Source organism: Aulonocara stuartgranti (genome assembly GCF_965226115.1).
Source record: "Aulonocara stuartgranti genome assembly, chromosome: 23".
In the NCBI taxonomy this organism is placed as follows: domain Eukaryota; kingdom Metazoa; phylum Chordata; class Actinopteri; order Cichliformes; family Cichlidae; genus Aulonocara; species Aulonocara stuartgranti.
Window position 1 is genome coordinate 191,169 of NC_138958.1, and position 17,218 is coordinate 208,386.

The 17,218-nt window shown below is 43.4% G+C and overlaps 1 protein-coding gene across 1 annotated transcript; it reads right to left on the minus strand.

The window, feature by feature from the left end:
- Positions 1 to 1,471: 1,471 nt before the first annotated feature.
- LOC309699749 (guanine nucleotide-binding protein subunit beta-4) lies at positions 1,472 to 16,949 on the minus strand. Its single transcript, XM_082522903.1, has 10 exons — positions 16,721 to 16,949; positions 12,325 to 12,501; positions 11,999 to 12,037; positions 11,544 to 11,650; positions 8,353 to 8,416; positions 7,842 to 8,004; positions 6,995 to 7,061; positions 6,566 to 6,767; positions 5,721 to 5,937; positions 1,472 to 5,192 (listed from the first exon to the last, which is right to left on the minus strand). The coding sequence occupies exons 2-10, from the start codon at positions 12,379 to 12,381 to the stop codon at positions 5,086 to 5,088; spliced, it is 1,023 nt and encodes a 340-aa protein (XP_082379029.1). The 5' UTR covers positions 12,382 to 12,501; positions 16,721 to 16,949; the 3' UTR covers positions 1,472 to 5,085.
- Between the last annotated feature and the right edge of the window lie 269 nt (positions 16,950 to 17,218).

A 17,218-nucleotide genomic window follows, 5' to 3' on the forward strand; every position in this document is an offset into this window, starting at 1 on the left:
TTTACGATTGAATGGCGTGAAGTCGACAATAACATGCCGTCTGCTGCTGATAATGACTACTGACTGTAAAATGAACAGCAAAAATCAAAAGCCCAACCTGTGGCTGTCTACATGCACAGAAATCTCCAGCCAGACCTACATCAATTTGAAAGAGGAATTCCTCCACTGATAGTGATGTAGTTGCTGCACCCGAGGTTTATGTAGGAGCATAACCAGAAAACAGCCAGTTTAGTGGAGTCCGCTGTTGTACTGAGACACTGCAGACATGTTGCACAGAGTGACTCGGATATGCTTTGGCAATCGGCCGCATTTGGGAATTAGCAAATATTTGCAAGCCTTAGCAAATCTGAGAGTGAATGCAGTGCGGTTATTAGGATACACATTGCTTCCAACCAGCAATTTGGTTACCACAACTACTTGTAATCTGTCACTGAATTAGGAGGCTGGTTTGGTGTGACTAGAGCCATAAAAGCAAAACAAAAAACAGCTTGGCATAGGAACTGTGCAGGATTTCGTTTTTCTTTTAAGGACGGAGGTTCTCCGAGTATGTTTGCAGTTCCCTAAGAATACAGACTCATTTTATATTAGTGGTTTATAGCTTGATGACTTGATTCACTTGTTAGCAAGACATTTGCTACGAGTCTCCACAGCAACTCCTGACGAAGGCACCTGCGCGTTGTTTTAACTTCTAAGTAAATAACGATCAAATGACTCGTATGTGCTTTACATAATAGTTAAAAAGAGCATTTTGAGCTCAAACTACCTCACTGACTGACTTTGTGTGTAGATGTGTTTCACAGTTATATGGGCGGGAAAGTTTGCGTGAGTGTGCGCTGTGTATTTGTTTGCAAAGACCATCCATGTTTTCTTGGTTAAAAGCTTTTTATTGGTTACAATAATTCATGGCAACATATCAGTATCACCACGCCACTGTACAAATACAAAAAAAAAAAAAGGTCTGGTGTGAAAAAAAGACTATAAAAATTATTCCATAACAAGTGATTATAATTTCACACAATAGCACTGTAAGAGAATTATCATGGCACCAAGTCCCTGGTCTTTACTGGCTTAAAACATAATAAATAAAAATCAAACAGTAAGTCAAAGTAGATTTGAAGGGCAGTGCATTTTCTTGTGACCATGCGGTGGCGGCGGTGGTCCTGTAATGCTAATGGGGAATACTTTTTTCCTCCGATGAGCGACTTTCAGAAACAACTTTTCCATTTTCTGATGAACTTGCACGGCCTTTGCCAAAAATACTGCGAACGCGTGCAGCAATGACGTTTGCAAGCCTGCTCTGAGGTTCAACATCTGCACTGCATGCGCCAAAGCTGCTGAAAAACAACAGCGTGCAGTCAAGTCTACTTCAATAATGAACACAATGCGGTTTTTGGTACTTTTGGACTCTAAAAGTATCAAATAAGGACATCACGTAGGGCTGCGGGGATGGAAAAGACTTCAGGTAAATACAACAGTTAGATGAAGTCAAGCACCTGTATTTGTTTTTTTTTTTGACTGAAGAATTTCCTGCTCTACTTGCATGAGCGAACGGCACAGGCACATAAAAGGATTACTGTTCCCGGGTTCCAGCTGCTAATAGTGCTGAATTACAGAGCGACACGATGGTTGTCTGCTAAGTCACTGTCAGTAATGCAGACAACACCCCCCCCCCACACACACACACACACACTCCCTTCCTTTTAAGCTGTTAAGGGCTGAGGTGTTTTTTTTTTCACAGCTAATGTTGGCAAATGAAAGTGAAAAAACTAAAGGAACAGCTCAACATTGTGGGGAAGGTGTCTACTCACTTCCTGGCACGGGGACTCGCACGCTAAGATGGCAGAGATGGATCCTATTTATTCTTTAAAAGCGCCGAAAGGAAGGCAAAATCTCACAACAATATTTAGAGGCTGCATATTTCTGTACAGTCATCGTTTGCCTCTCTAGGAAACCCTGCCTTTCATTATTCTTCATTGTGTGGATCTCAGAATAAAGCGCTATGGCTGAATGCAGCTCAGGTAGTATGAATACGAGTCCATTTAATCTTGAAGTTGTTTCTGTTTTTACAGGAAAAATGTTGAGAAAAGTGTTTTTCCTCATTAAGAGAAGCACTTTTAATTGTGACAAAGGCCGTTATGAAGCTGAACACAAACACGCAGCATCTAGTTACTGTCAGGCATCACAGACAATGCACCTCTACCAGTTTACAGACTCAGCTGCTCAGAGTCACACTAGATTAATAAATAAAGTCTAATTTGTACATTTTGGTCACGTTATGCTAATGACACACGAGTGTCAAGTAATTAACCCACGATCGTGCAGTTTGAAGGCCACACTCTTATCACAAACACCAGGATGGAGGCTTTGGATGTTCCTGGTGATGAATTGGCTGTTTAACCCTGATGCATCACGTCTGATATGTGTGGTTTTGTGAGTTTGAGACTTGCACATCGTTACTGTGAATTTTTCCCAGTGAAAGAAATGTCTCAATACATTTTTAAGCAATAAATTGGAAAAACAAACCCATTCATGTATTATGTTGTCTGGTTTCTGTGACAGTCTGAATATTAGTTTGTATTTACAGTGGCATCCAGTGACATTTTAATTAACTTTAATATTCTGATACGACTGCAAGAAAGCACATTTCCTAAAATTTCATACTGCTTCTTTAAATTCAAGCTGAGGACCCGTGAACACCTTATGTCCACCGACCTGAATAGAAAAATGAGCTCTGTCAGCACTCTGGGAAAACTCATCGTCCTCTCCTCATCATCACCATCACATGTAAGCAGCCGCCCTGTTTGATCATCAAACACCAGACTGGATTTAAAATCAGACGCTGAGGTGACTTTTGATTTGATGGAGGAAGAGGAGGAGGCTGCCACTGGAGTACAGTGAGCTAACGTGTAGTTTTCAGTTCACAGCTCAAGGTCTGTGGGTAACTTTGGCACCAGTCTAACACTTGGATCTATACGTTATCCACAAACGTCATCAGATTACACCCCACACACACCTCACAAAGATATTCTCAGGTTCAAAAACTAGAACTGCTTTTTAACATTTGCTGAAAAAGGACTTTCATGATGCAAAGCTGTGACGAAGCAGCGGGTCAGTAGACTGACACGGGGGCAAACGGGCATCTCACACATACTACAAACTGATCTGCAGTAGTAATATTAGAAAGCAGAGTTGTATAAAAGGTGCTGCTGAGCACTCGTTCTAAGCCGTCTGTGGTGTTGCGGTGGGTTTTCTGCAGGCACGCCTTCGTTTTGTAGTGTTCTACGGGGAAAACGTTCTTATTGATCAGCGCCTAAACAGGAAGCGTGAGAGAAAAACATTACGGTAGCTGAAGCTAGTTTAACCTCCAATTATGAATGATATCGTAAGGCAGAATGGAGACACGATAGCTCCACATCCACAGGTGCACCAACCCTCGTTATCCAGCCGTGCGGCTCAATGTTTACATCTATAAATAGGCACCTGAGACAGCTGATGGATAGGTCCAACTCACACACGTCACATGTGTGAGTGTTTAAAGCCTTTTAAGGAGCTGAGAATAATGGAAGATGCACGATAAGAAAATACTTAAATCAGAATTACCACGTCTATGTGTAAATAAGTCACGTGTGCTCGACGGTTTAACATTTGTACTACAGTTCATGAGTGCTTTTCTAGCTCTCTACTAAGTGTACATTTCACTTGCCATATGTAACAGTTCATAATGTTTCTGTTGAAAACAGTGAAAGTGTTAAACCCTTAAAAATGTGTAGTTTTGTTTTTTCTTCTTGTTACAGGCCTGTGGTGGCACTGCTGTGACTTTGGGAGTGGCTGCCATGGTTCCAGTCACACACCTTGTTAATGACAAACAACCCATCCTTCATTGAAAAGAAACGTCACGGTGAGCTGTGGAAGTCATCCCTCCTTCTGATGGACTCACTAATGTCCTTGGCGGTCCTGACATGAAGCTCCTCCTTTAAAAGGCCGCTCGGGGATAAGGTGTCCACTTGCAGCGCAAGGACACCGGCGTCATTTGAAGGGCGGTGCGTGATCTCAGATTGCGTAGGCCGCACGAAACAGGGATGCAACGACCTCCTTCAATCCTATCATTGCGACCGAAGCGGCCCCCTGAGCATCCACAGTCTACTCAAGCAGGGCCTCGGATAAAATAAAGTTTTCTATCTGAGTCTACAATTCACCAGTTTCTACGTTGGGGTTAAAGCTGGATCCAGACTTAAACCACAGCACTCCAATCACTTCCTTCCAAAATAAAAGACTGGTGGGAACGCTGGGATTCAGGTTTTTTTTGTTGGTTTTTGTTCTTTTTTTAAAAAGAGAGCGATCACAGCCATCATTGACATGAATGCAACATTTACAGGTACAGGGTGCATGAATGATGTCACCACCTGTAACCATGACACAGAGATACAGGTGAATAAGGTGAGTTTGATTTTTGGTTTAGGTGTCAGATCCTGTTTTCCTGCACGATGAATCGGTGCCACTAAATCAACGGGAAAATTTGGAAACATTACACTGCTTTGTATCCGTTTAAACTCCCACACGATTTGGCATCTTGTTGCATTACATGAGTATGTCCATTCAAAATAAAATACAATATCAAAAATGATATTTATAAAAAAAAAAACAACTCAAGGGCTGGAAATAATCTAAAAAAATATATACATACACATTATATATGCATATATGATGCATATATACACACACAATGCTATACATATATATGTATATACTGTCTTTATATATAAATGTACATGTTAGACACCGATGCTAATCGTGTTGTTAGTCATGGTAACACATACCTTTGGAAAATTATTCGTGTGAGGACCAAATCTTCTTTTCTGTAACATTTTTCCTGGACGCTCTGACTTCTGCTGCTGAGCAACAGCTCGGTGAACAAAACTAAACATCTGGTGCTTTCTCACAGGTCACCAGCAGAGATGATAACTGGGGGCTGAGTTAAGGAGAGTCAGCTAACACAGTGTGTGCACCCGCCCAGTGATGAGTTGGGATATGCCGGGTGGGGTTGTGGAGGGAGGAGGGGGTAGTTTTTGAGTATGACAGGCTCGTTTAATTCCAGATCCGGAGGAAACTGTCCCAGGAGCCGGTGGCCACAGCCATGCCGTCGCCCGTCACTCCTAAGCAGCTCACTCTGTTGTCGTGGCCCGCTAACACACCTGGAGGGTGAAAAACAAACCACAGTCACAGGTAGGGTCAAAACAAACCTCCATCCCACTGAGAATCGAGACTGCAGGTCAGCAATGACTTTAAAACATCAGCTGTATAAGTGATGCAGGCCTTCATGATGTCTGTATTTATCAGCTCGTGTTTTACATCCGTTATCTCGTCGAAAACAAAAGTCCACTGGTTTCGCTGGTTTGAATTTAAATAAACACACTTCAGAAGAGTTGAATTCAGTTTGCGTGCATTTCCCTCACTTCATCTGAGTCCTTCAACTCTAAATAATACCACAACCTTAATGGGACCAGTCGGACCCTGCTGTTGAACAATAAGAAATCTGAAATGCTGTATTTGCACAAGCAGCAAGGTTCACTGACGTGCACGTCATTAGCTGACAGACGCCACCGATCGTTAAAAAGTCACATGGGCGTCTTCATGAACACAAACTGTTTACAGGAGCTGAATAAGTTCTTGACATTTGTCAGTAGTAGAGAACCCACAATCAGAGTTCAGGTGTGACTCACCTGCACGCTCGCCCTTCAGCGTGTCCCAGACGTTGCAGTTGAAGTCATCATAGCCGGCCAGGAGCAGGCGGCCGCTCTTGGAGAACGCCACGGAGGTGATGCCACAGATAATGTTGTCGTGGCTGTACGTCATCAGCTCCTGGTCTGCACGCAGATCAAACAGCCTGCAGGTGGCGTCATCAGAGCCCGTCCCAAAGGCATTCCCATTGGGGAAAAACTGTCGGGGGGGGGACATGGATCGCGCAGATAAGTGATGAATTGTACGTTTTCAGGGTTTTGTCTCTAAGGAAGTCGTTTCTATGACGATGCCTGTTTTACACTGCCAGGAAAAGATTATAATACAGGAAGCATGACAACCAACACACTGATGATTATTGTTGTCAAACACTGACGTCACTGCTCCTCCACAGGAAGGTGCTCAGCTTCAGTCTGTCACTCGCTCTGCTTTCATCATGCTGACATAAAGGCCGTGAACTTTAACCAGGCTTCACGTCGTCTTCAGGTTTTTAAAATGAGCCTTTTTCATTTGACTAAATGATAACTTTATTAATACATTTCAGTCAGACTTCACCCTCCACCCTCTTTGGCTGGGTGCTCTTCCTGCTCAACATTTGCTCCAGTATTATCCCGGTTCTCTGTCAGGCTACGGTGACAGCCGTTTGTTTGGAATAAACACAGGATCAGCCCACAATTTTCCTAGAAGTCTGCTACGCGGAAGCGCTCATAAAAAAGATAAACACCAGGTCACATTTACTTCTAAAATGCTGAGACATAATCAATCTGCAATAGTCTTTGTGATCGCCGACGCTCCCACGTCTCCTTGCGATTAAATCTCGGGTACTCACGCTGACGGCATTGATGTCAGACACGTGGCCGGTGAACGACTGCCTGCACATGCCGTCGCGGATGTCCCACAGCTTGGAAGTGGCGTCGCAGGCTCCCGACACAAAGGTCTTGTAGTCCGGGCTCAAAGACAAGCTCATCACATCGCCTGTATGGCCAGAGAAGCTTGTAGTTTGCTGGCCCGTCTCTATGTCCCACAATGCACTGCAACAAGGAAGCAGGAAAGACATATGAATTCTTTATGAAAAATATGCTTTATTAGACTTTCTCATTCATGGATCGTATTGCAATATCATCGCAGTGATCAAAGGCTCTGCACGCAGCTTTACAAACCTCCTGTGATGACAACATGCACGTTACGCAGCTCGTAAGAGCGTCCGCAGTCTACTGCGAAACATCACTGGAATATTTGAATGGTTTAAACTGCTCACCAGGTGGTGTCTCCAGAGCTGGTGAGTATCTGGTTATCATCCAAGAAACGGCAGCAGGACAAATAACCTGGAGGCAAACAGAAGGTTCCAGATGAGACGAGGACTCCTGTGTGCTCCCCACTCACACTGTGTACTTCCTCTCTCCTACTGTCAGCTCTTCCACATGTTTCACACTGGCTGTGCTTCCTAATGCAACCCTAAAGGGATTAATGTCTCCTCCTGAAATCAAACTGGGGAGGTGTGAGCCACTACACTGTAGAAAAGCCCTTATGGCCCCCGTCAGCCAGGACATGCAGGATCTACAGCTACAGTACAGAAGTCAGATTGGATTCAAATGTTTAATATGAAAACAGAATAAATAAATATAAGGGTCGCTGGTCTCTCCCTCCCCCAGACTCACCTGTCTAATCTTCACTATCCGATAAAAGCAACAAATAATAAAAAAGAAAGAAATATGAAAGATCTTATTGAGGGTCTGTGAATTATGACAGAGTATCAGGGCCACATTAAGAAAAATATTATTCATTCTGAGAATAAAGTTGAAATGTGAAGATTGATGAATCAAACGACTCCACGCCAGCCTCTAAACCGGCTCATGTAGATGAGTTAGTGAGACGACTCAAACGTTTCGGATCAGTTCTGGTTTTCCTTCTGATCGCTGCAGCTTTCTGCAGAGCTCCCCAACATCCTCACACTTATCCCCACCCTGTGTTTACGAGCTAAAACACAAACGATGACTTTCTGAGACTCTGACGGACAGTTTCACTAACTTTTCCCCTTCATGTGGCTCTAGTGCTCGTTTGTAATTAACCGTCTGTATTTGTTTCTTGGCTGAGCGTGTGCTTACCTGTGTGTCCAGGTAGCTCTCTGGTGACGCGCACGTTGCCTTCGCGGGTCTTCAGGCTGTATATGGAGCAGATGTTGTCCAAACCTCCACAGGCCACGTAGTTTCCAGAAGGGGCGTAGGCGCACGTCATCACCCATGAAGAGCGCAGAGGGATGGCGTGCATCTGATTAAAAGGAAAGTGATTTCGTTATTAAATACAGTGAAAGCGCTTCATGTGGCGCCTTAGTTTGACTAAAAGCTTCAAGGCTGAGTTCAACTGATGAAAATTTGATCAAAACATTATTTTCACTTATAGGAACTTAAGTAAAAAGGAAATGAAAGGATGGATTCTTCTATTTCTTCATCTGGTGCTGTTGCAAACAAAATAAAATAAAGAAAGTAGAAGCCATAATTAACTGATGCATACGTGAGAGATGAGGGTCTGAAATCACTATTTTACGTTGCACTGGGTTGGATCTTAATGCAGGTGCAGTTGTAGATGTTACAAAAATCACAACAAAAATAATCAAACCTTATTTGTTGTGTAGCTGTCCCAGATGATTAGCTTCCCATCTTGTGATGCACTGACAAGTAACCTAAAAACGAGGTGAGAAGAGCAGCGTGACTCTGAGCTCGTGGTGAAAAGCCTACACGAGCTAAGCTGCATGCATCCAGTTTCATTAAAAGCAATGAGAGCCAGCCTTGCAAGTTACTGCGCTGCACTGTCAGCCTGGTTACAACGCTCTCACTTCTTCTCCCGCTGGAAGCCTCTTCGTCCCAGGTAATGTCCCACTCTGTGGAATATTTATTACCCCAGTTACATAAAAGTCTACTGTCGGGTGGGAAAGCGCTAGAAAGAAGCAGAGGTGGGGCGGCTAAATGTATCGGCAGCAAAAATAGCCCCGAGAAAAGGTGGAGTCAGAGATGGGTACGATAGGGCGAGATCTACAGATGGTGCAGATGCACAAACAGCTGGAACCCCTCCCTCCTATCCTGACTGGGTGTTTCCATCTCTCCGGGGACAGGAAGTAGCTTGTTGGTGCTGCGGTACAAATCAAGAGGAGAGCTATCATGCTCAAATGTCAGTAGCTGTATACAAAACAAACAGTGGCCACCTGCAGGGTCACCTGGAGGGTGCGAGGCACACCCAGGCACACATTCACACCTACACACCAACGAGGACACACCTGTGCATCTGAGCAGAACCTTCTAATGAAACTGCATCTTATGTTAATAAAAACTACTAACTACAAAAACAGAGACACTTATTAATCTGTATCTACCAACGTATTGCCTAAGGATTAGTGATGTGCATGCACACTCATGGTGACATTAACTGCTCCGTCTCAGTGCTCATAACTGCAGCAAACCGTTAAAAAGGCAGTTTGTAAGCTTGAATTCATCGAGCACTCAGTGCATGTAGCGACAGCTGAAGATTTCCTCACTGGTAAAATTTGAAATATATTAATTATTTTTAAAAATGTTCTGATTTTAGGAACTTACAAACTGCATCCTTAAGAAGATTATTAAATAAGCTGTGGTAGCTGCGATTACTATTGTGCTCACAGTAAAACGGTGCTCGTCCCATGTATGGTGGTATTAGTCATATTAATAGACAGGTAGCAGTAAAAACATGAACAGCAGTAGTGGTAGTAGTTTAGCCCCACACCTGGGACTGTCGTCACTGCACCAGTGCATTGCATTGGAAGACAGACACAAAGAAAGAGAGTGACACACACACACACAAAGATACAATTTTTAACAGCAATAAATACGAGAGGTTGTGAACCTCACGACTGTAAATTCATTTTTGCTGTGCAGCACACTTTCACCTGGAGCTTGTGTTGGTCTACAAACTGTTAATAAATGTTGTATAAATGAAGCATCAACAGAGATGAACCCAGGATGTGACTGAGGATTTATGGTTATGACTGCTTTCTAAAGGTGTGTTCATATTTGATTTCAATAAAAAGCAGACCATCAGCCCCACAGGCAGACTCCATGTAGTCTGACCACGGTCATTCTGTTACTGACCAACCAGAACTCAAATTCAGTGCCAGCACTGCCAGCTAGAGACAAAGCAGATCAACTACTGCCAATTCAGAAAAGATGCCATCAGGCGAAGCAGCATCTCAGTGAATACAAGTCCAACATTCACTGCTCTGGACTCCTCCAGCAGAAAACAGCTGAGTGATTAATGTACGAATGCTCCAATACAACAAAAACCAAAGCCGTAGTAAGTAGAGATGGACCGATCCGATATTACGTATCGGTATCGGTCCGATACTGACCTAAATTACTGGATCGGATATCGGAGAAAAATAAAAAATGTAATCCGATCCATTAAATATCACGAAAGCACCTCACAAAACTTGCAACGCGCCGTAACTCGCCTCAGAACGTTAGCACTCGGAGCAGTATGCATCACGTGATAGAGCGGCTGTGGCATGTGGGACCTGTCGGTGGTCTGGATAGCATGTGGAGCTTCGCTAGCAACCTGGCATTTCATCTCCGACAAAGTTATCCCGAGAGAAGTAAAGCAAGTGTGTAAGTCCATCTCTGAATGTTTGTAAAGCATTCCTGCGTTAAGCTTAACAAGCGATATATGGAGCGACTGCCTCTTCTTGCTGCTACTTCAATCATGAAACTGCTTAATGATCAGCTGATCGGCTTTTCTGTCGCGAGTCCATCTCTCTGGTTTGTTTTTGGCCCACTTTGCACCAGAAAGAGGAAACCAGCGGCTGAACAACAGAAGCACGTTTAAGCTTGATCAGCTGTTGTTAGAATTTATTTAATATTACTTTCTACACCAGGATCTTTTTCTACGTAGCTGACGCTGGTAACTGTGCAGGGGCGGATCTAGCAAAGTTTAGCCAGGGGGGCCGATAGGGCATGAACAGGGAAAAGGGGGCACAAAGACATACTTTTCTTTCTTATTCTCATTTAAAATGTCGAGCTTTTAATAAATAATTATCTGACACCCAAAGTTTTAATTTGATGCAAAATGAATAGAAGTCCATTACTGTATATAGTGACTATTAAGTCTAATATACCCTAGTAAGCTATAGTACTTTTTCCTTTGGGAAGGTACCATCTGTGCAGTCTGCAATTTTGTTGAAGAAAGATGTTGAATCTATTTAATATTTCTTGAAAAATAATTGATTTCTGTGCATTTTTTTTTCACACTGCATCAAATTAAGGTTGATTACGTCGATTAAGCATCATGAGGTGGAGCGTGAGAGGTGGTTCCCTATTTTTTATTTATTTATTTTTGTTGTTGCTGGGAGTTGGAACCCTATTAGTTAGGTTGCTTAATATTTACGCTAAGTACTCTTTAAAATACCAGAATAGGGAGGATGGTGTAGGTTTAAGTTTATTAGATTGATCAGTATTGCTGAACTATGAAATATTTTTTTTTGCATACAGGTATAACAGAATAGCTTTAGTGTAGTTGTTGTTTTAAACTTGAGTATGAACTTATACAAAATGCAGCAAGATATTAAAAAACAGTTTTGTTGATTAAAAAACACTATATCGGATTCATATCGGTATCGGCAGATATCCAAATTTATGATATCGTATCGGACATAAAAAAGTGGTATCGTGCCATCTCTAGTAGTAAGCAGACGCTCAATGAAAGAGCAGAAAAAGAACATTGCTCGAGTGAATTTCACATCCTGGCTGCAGTTAATAATTCTGTTGTCTGTATAACCAGCACACTACCTGGAGTCACTCCCCCAGTGCATTGCATAGATCTTGGCCAGGTGGCCCCTGAGAGTGCGTCGCGTCCGCATCTGTATCCGGCCCACCGAGTCCAGACCAGCTGTGATCTGCCAAAACACAGGAAGAAGTGTCAGCGGTTACACTAGAAGGCTCACACACACTCATCAGTGGACACCAAAAACAGGCCATTATCTGTCGACGAGGCAGCGGGGCGAACGTTAGACGAGCTCACGCTGCTGCACGTCTGTGGGATATTTATATGGATCCAATGACAGCATGTGTAAATACTGACACACTGAGATCCCCGGTTTTTATTCTGATTTACATGAGATATAATTGATCAAATTTATGTAATTATCACACATTATTCACAAGTAACACGTGTGGCAAAAAGATCTACCAATGAACCGAATGGTAAATGCATTTATAGATATATAGTAACCTTAAACTCGTACCTGTGACAGAGTGGAGTCACTGCAGGCTTTTCTGGCATCCTGCAACATAACAAAACGGGAAATGTTAGCGTATTCAACCACCACGTAGCAAACGGCTCATCAATGTGTTTAAACCTGCTGTGATTCACCGCCAGTCGCAGAGATGATCAAACAGCAATCACACAGACCGACTGATGTTTATTCAAGTGACGGTCTGACAAAAGTTACACACGTCACAGTGTCGCTGCATGCAGTGAACACACAGAGGCGCACGTGTGATGTATGCACACACACAAAAACAACAACAACAATATAAACAAAAAAGCACAAACAGCATGTCGTCGTACCCGAATCTGATTGCGTAGTTGCTCAGCTTCCTGTCGCAATTGTTCCAGCTCGCTCATTGTTTCGCTGATGGGCCACGCTCTGCTCCAAACACCGACTACGCTGGGAAAACACACGCATGCAAACTCACACGCACACACACACACACACGCACTCACGCACACTTTACCAGCTGACGCCTGCAAGAAAGACAGAAGAAACACTTTTAGGTTGAAGGATGGGAAACAAACACAAGTATCCTGTTTGGGTTCACACCAAAGAAGAAGGTGCTGCAGAGGGTGGGGCCGGGCGGAGCTCCAAGGGTGGTCTGGCTCTTCAAACACCCTCCTCAGTCTGGTTCAAAAGGCCATCTGAGCCAGGCTCTGACCTTTACTGGCTCAATCAGCCTTTTGTGTTGCTGCATTGCACTGGCTGCTCCGCCCGCAGTCTGTGTTTTTGTGTTGAATGTGCTCTGTTGTGTACTGTGGGCAGATCTGGATTGTCTATTTGATAACATGTCCAAGTGGGGAAAGAAAGCATATATTTTTTAGTTTGTGTGTGAGTGTCTATCTAAATGTGTGTGTCAGGGTTAAGTGCGTCATCCCTTTGCAGATGCATGCGCACAAACATGCACGCGCACATGCCGGTTGCCACTTCCTTTACCTTGGGGAGTCTGAATGTGGGTCACAGAGCACTTACACACTCCTTGGAAATGTTTGGACAGCAACCCCCCCTCCACACGGCTCCAACATACCTCGCCCCGCCCCCTGACTTTCCACTCTGTTTCACAGTCCAGAAGACAAACTCAGGGAGATTACATTTTTAGTCCCGTTTTCTAAAATTCAACAATTAAACCAAGTTCAGTCTTTCCTCTTCACAGGAAACAGTGCAGATGTAACGAGGAGGATGTTTGTGTTTCAGCTTCAGTTTTGCAGATGCTTTAAAGCCGTGGTACACGAGGTAATTCATGAGCACAATCGTGGAAAAAAAGGCAGGTAAACAACATAAGATAATGATAAGATGTTTATACAGTTCAGATGACTTTTATCTCGACATCACTTGAGCTGGTTTTGGCCCGTTTTTCCACTGCACTGACACAACAGAGACCTCGACTGCTCGTCGTGGCCTTGGCTCAGCCAACGGGGTCTTTGACAGGCACTGCAACGCTCTCAGCGCTTCTCCAGCTGACGCAACCCCCACTAAGAAGGGTCTGGGCGTCAGCTCTCCAGTGATGTGCACCCACGCTATCACTGCTTTGGATCCACTACCCTGTACCTCTCTGCCACGTCACCATGTGCCTCTCGTGGAGGACCATAACACCCAGTTTGACCTTCTCCACCTCCTGGTTATGCTGGGAGATGACGTGAGAAATAATTCAGCTTCATAATGCTGACAGACAGAAGGATATCCAACCAGAATAAAACTGCAAGCACTGATTTATGGGAGTGTCACATGAATGTTCATATTCCAGTAGTGATTATTATTCATTCAGCAGCTAAAACAGAACACATGAAAGTGCTGTCGTAAGCACAAAGACAGGCAAAACACACGCTCATACAACATTTACGTGTAGTGACTTACAGTTGTGAAACTCGGGTCGTTTGTGTATGTGTGTATTTTTTCCCTCCACTTGTGTGATTTGAGTCATGCGTGCAGCCAGTGAGCTGGCCTACAAAGACCTAGATCATGGCCCAGGATCAGCCGCAACAAAAGCGGAGCTGTGTGTTGCAGCTGCCCATTGTTTAGTATGTGGTGCCAGTATAGCAGATAGGTCTGCTTGGCACCGCCGCCACATTTGGGGCCTCTGCGATAGGCCACGGGAGGCCACAATTGCTACTTCTCTGCACAACATCCAAGCACACAGCCCTCCGTGCATTCATTCATCTTGTTCAGCCTGGTGCTCCCAGTGGCCGACAGGACACCGCGGTGCCTAAACTGGGATAAAACATCTGCTGCCTGCTTCAAACTGTGGACATGTAAGACAGAAAGGCACTGGTGGAAATAATCACAAACGCTACATTTTATTTTGAAAACTGACCACAGGCATTTTCGGCTGCTCCCTTATTTCCCAAAGGATCAGGACAGCGGACAGATGTGCATCTTTGATCGTGCAAAGACTCCAGGCCTGGGCCCAGCACTAGCTGCTGATGCCCCGAGCCCGGGTGTGTCTCCTCCTGGTCTCATACCGCAGAGCTTTCACATTACAGGTGAATGTGTCACCTGGTAAATCACTGAGAATAATCTCAACAAACAGCTTAAGCATCACTCAGTGTTTGTGCACAAAATGTTTAGCTATAAAGCCAAAGTGACTTTTATCTAATAACTTCTCATTAACAGCAGCAATCAAATGTAAGGAGTAATGACTTAAGTACTGATCAATATAGTTCACAAAGTGTTTCACAAAGCATCAAATCATCAGGACAAAGAACATTTTAATTAAGACACGAGAAATCTATAAAATAAATAAAAACTACAATATATTAAAATGACATTTAGATTTGTTACAGTAACAGAAAAAACACACATGGCCTCAAAGCCTGCAGTATAATAATCTTTTTTTTTTTTAAACTCACTGTTTTTTGTTTCTTTGAATGTTAATTAATAGTTTAATAGTTTGACTATGATACTGGCTGCTGTTGCTGCTTTTATGACTTAATCAATACTGCGAACCTGTCTGTGTTTATCATGTGTGAGGAATACAAACGTTATCTGAACTGTATCCAACTCCAAGACACATAAGTTCACTGCTCGCTCACTAAACTCTACATCCGTGTCAGACTGTTCAGTGTCTGCTCCTGCAGACACACAGACACAGTAGTTCATGTTAAGGCAGAACTACACCTAAGGACAGCATGGGAACTCCAAAGGCAAATCCTATGAGATCTGAATCAGAAAAATCCAACTGTGAGAACACACAGTGGTCTAGTTTGGTTAACAGAGCAGCAGCTTTAGGGGCACGGCAAAATAAAATGAGCAGGAGGTTTACCAACATCCAGGTGTGGACACACTTGGGCCTGCTGTGAGCACCTTATACCAGTGCTTACAGTAAGTTGTCCATATTATGACTTCTGAAATCATATCTTATACCTGTATACAGCACAAATCCTCTTATTATTAAAAAGAATGACTTACACCTTGTGATAAAATTTTAATTACTTGGAATCAATCAGTGCTCTAAACCAACGTTTTTCAGGCTCTTGTCTAGCGAGCACTCAAAGCACTTTATACAATATGCCTTGTTCACACAAGGTCTTTTTGCTTTGTCTAAGTGCTCTATCACCCTCAGATGAAGGCATCAATATCTGGGATCGAACCACCGAGCTTCCGATTACTAGATAAGATTGACTAGTATTAGATTTTTTGTTTGTTTGTCTTCAGCTGATGCCACGTGCTGGGTTATTTGTTAGAAAACACACCAAAAAGACAAAACGTGATTTGTAGTGAATGTGCACCTACTGAAATGAGTAGGAGGCAGCAGGGCAACTCCACAGGTGTGAACTTGTTCAGGTGACCTACAGACTATTCCAGACATCTAGAGAATGAAGCAAATATCTGAAAAATGTCCCGTATGGTGAGGCTTCCTGCAATAACTAGAGCACATATGAAACTGCACAGGAAATATGCGCCATGATTATGATTTCATTGCTTCCACACTTGTTCTGAAGTAGGTTAATGCTTAAATAAAATCCCCCCAAAGCGTCACACTGCTCTGGGTCAAAGCAGAGGCCCAAACCCGAGCATACTCAGTTTATAGTAGGACATGAACCTCTGCGAAACACCGAGCTGCGGACATTTGTGGTCATCCTTCCGATCATCTTATCGACCAATCAGCTAGCCGGTCTAGCTTTCCCCACATTTAAAAGCTTTTTGTTTAAACAGTGAAACACTTTACTATGCAAAGACCAAAAGCAAAATGTATTCCATTTTTACAAACGTGTAAAGACACTGAATACATCCGTGACACACGGACCAAAGAGCAGGAGCCAAACGGCGCGGCACCAGTTGATGCTCAGAGGAAGGCTGTCATGTATATTTAGTAGAAAAGGAAAAGAAAATCTACGCAGCCACATATGAGAGAACCAGATGTATGAAATGGAAATATCTGAACTGCTGTCTGCCCAGTGAAGGGTTTTGCCCCTACAGTTCCGCCTGACAGTGTGTAAAAGGCCGCGTTTGGTGAGCAGAGAAATTTCAACAACGTAAAGCTTTTAGCTTAGAGAAAGAAAACAGCGCAGCCCGGGAACAGTTATTTCAACACTGCTGCCTGGAGCGAACCAGCTAACGGCGGTTTTTGCATATCAGCCGAGCTCAATGTAAAACAAACAAAAACAGCCGCGACCAGAGCAGGAAATAGCGTTTGTAAAAGAAAAATAAAAAAAAACGCCACCAAAATATCAAGACTTGAGTGCACGTCCTCACCTGAAAACAGGCGGTTTGGGGCTCCGTCCGTCCTTCAGTCCGAGTCACACCGATCCGTTTTCACACGACAACCATGGCCACAGCTGTGAGGGAATCGCAAAGGGAGCCGTGCTAATTTTAAGCCCGTTTTAATCGGTTTAAATGGTCAGAAGCGAGCGCGACTCGTGTCGGATTTGACTAAAATTTTCACCAAGCAGGCTAATCACCACACCCATGAAAGTGGGAACATAGCAACAGCCTACGCTGAGGGGTGCCCGCTACATGACACATTCATATTCATGTTTCCTTGTTAATACAACAACTTGTAGTGTAACAATGTCGTACTAAATTAGTTATAATTACGTCAATAATCTCGAGGAATCATTAACAACACTTTAACTAGCTCTAAAAATATCTATAATGACTCGTACACCCTACGGGCGAAATGGTACCGTCTGGCAGCTCCCTCTACAAAAAGGAACCGAATGGGATACAGGAAACAAATATTAGACCTAAAAA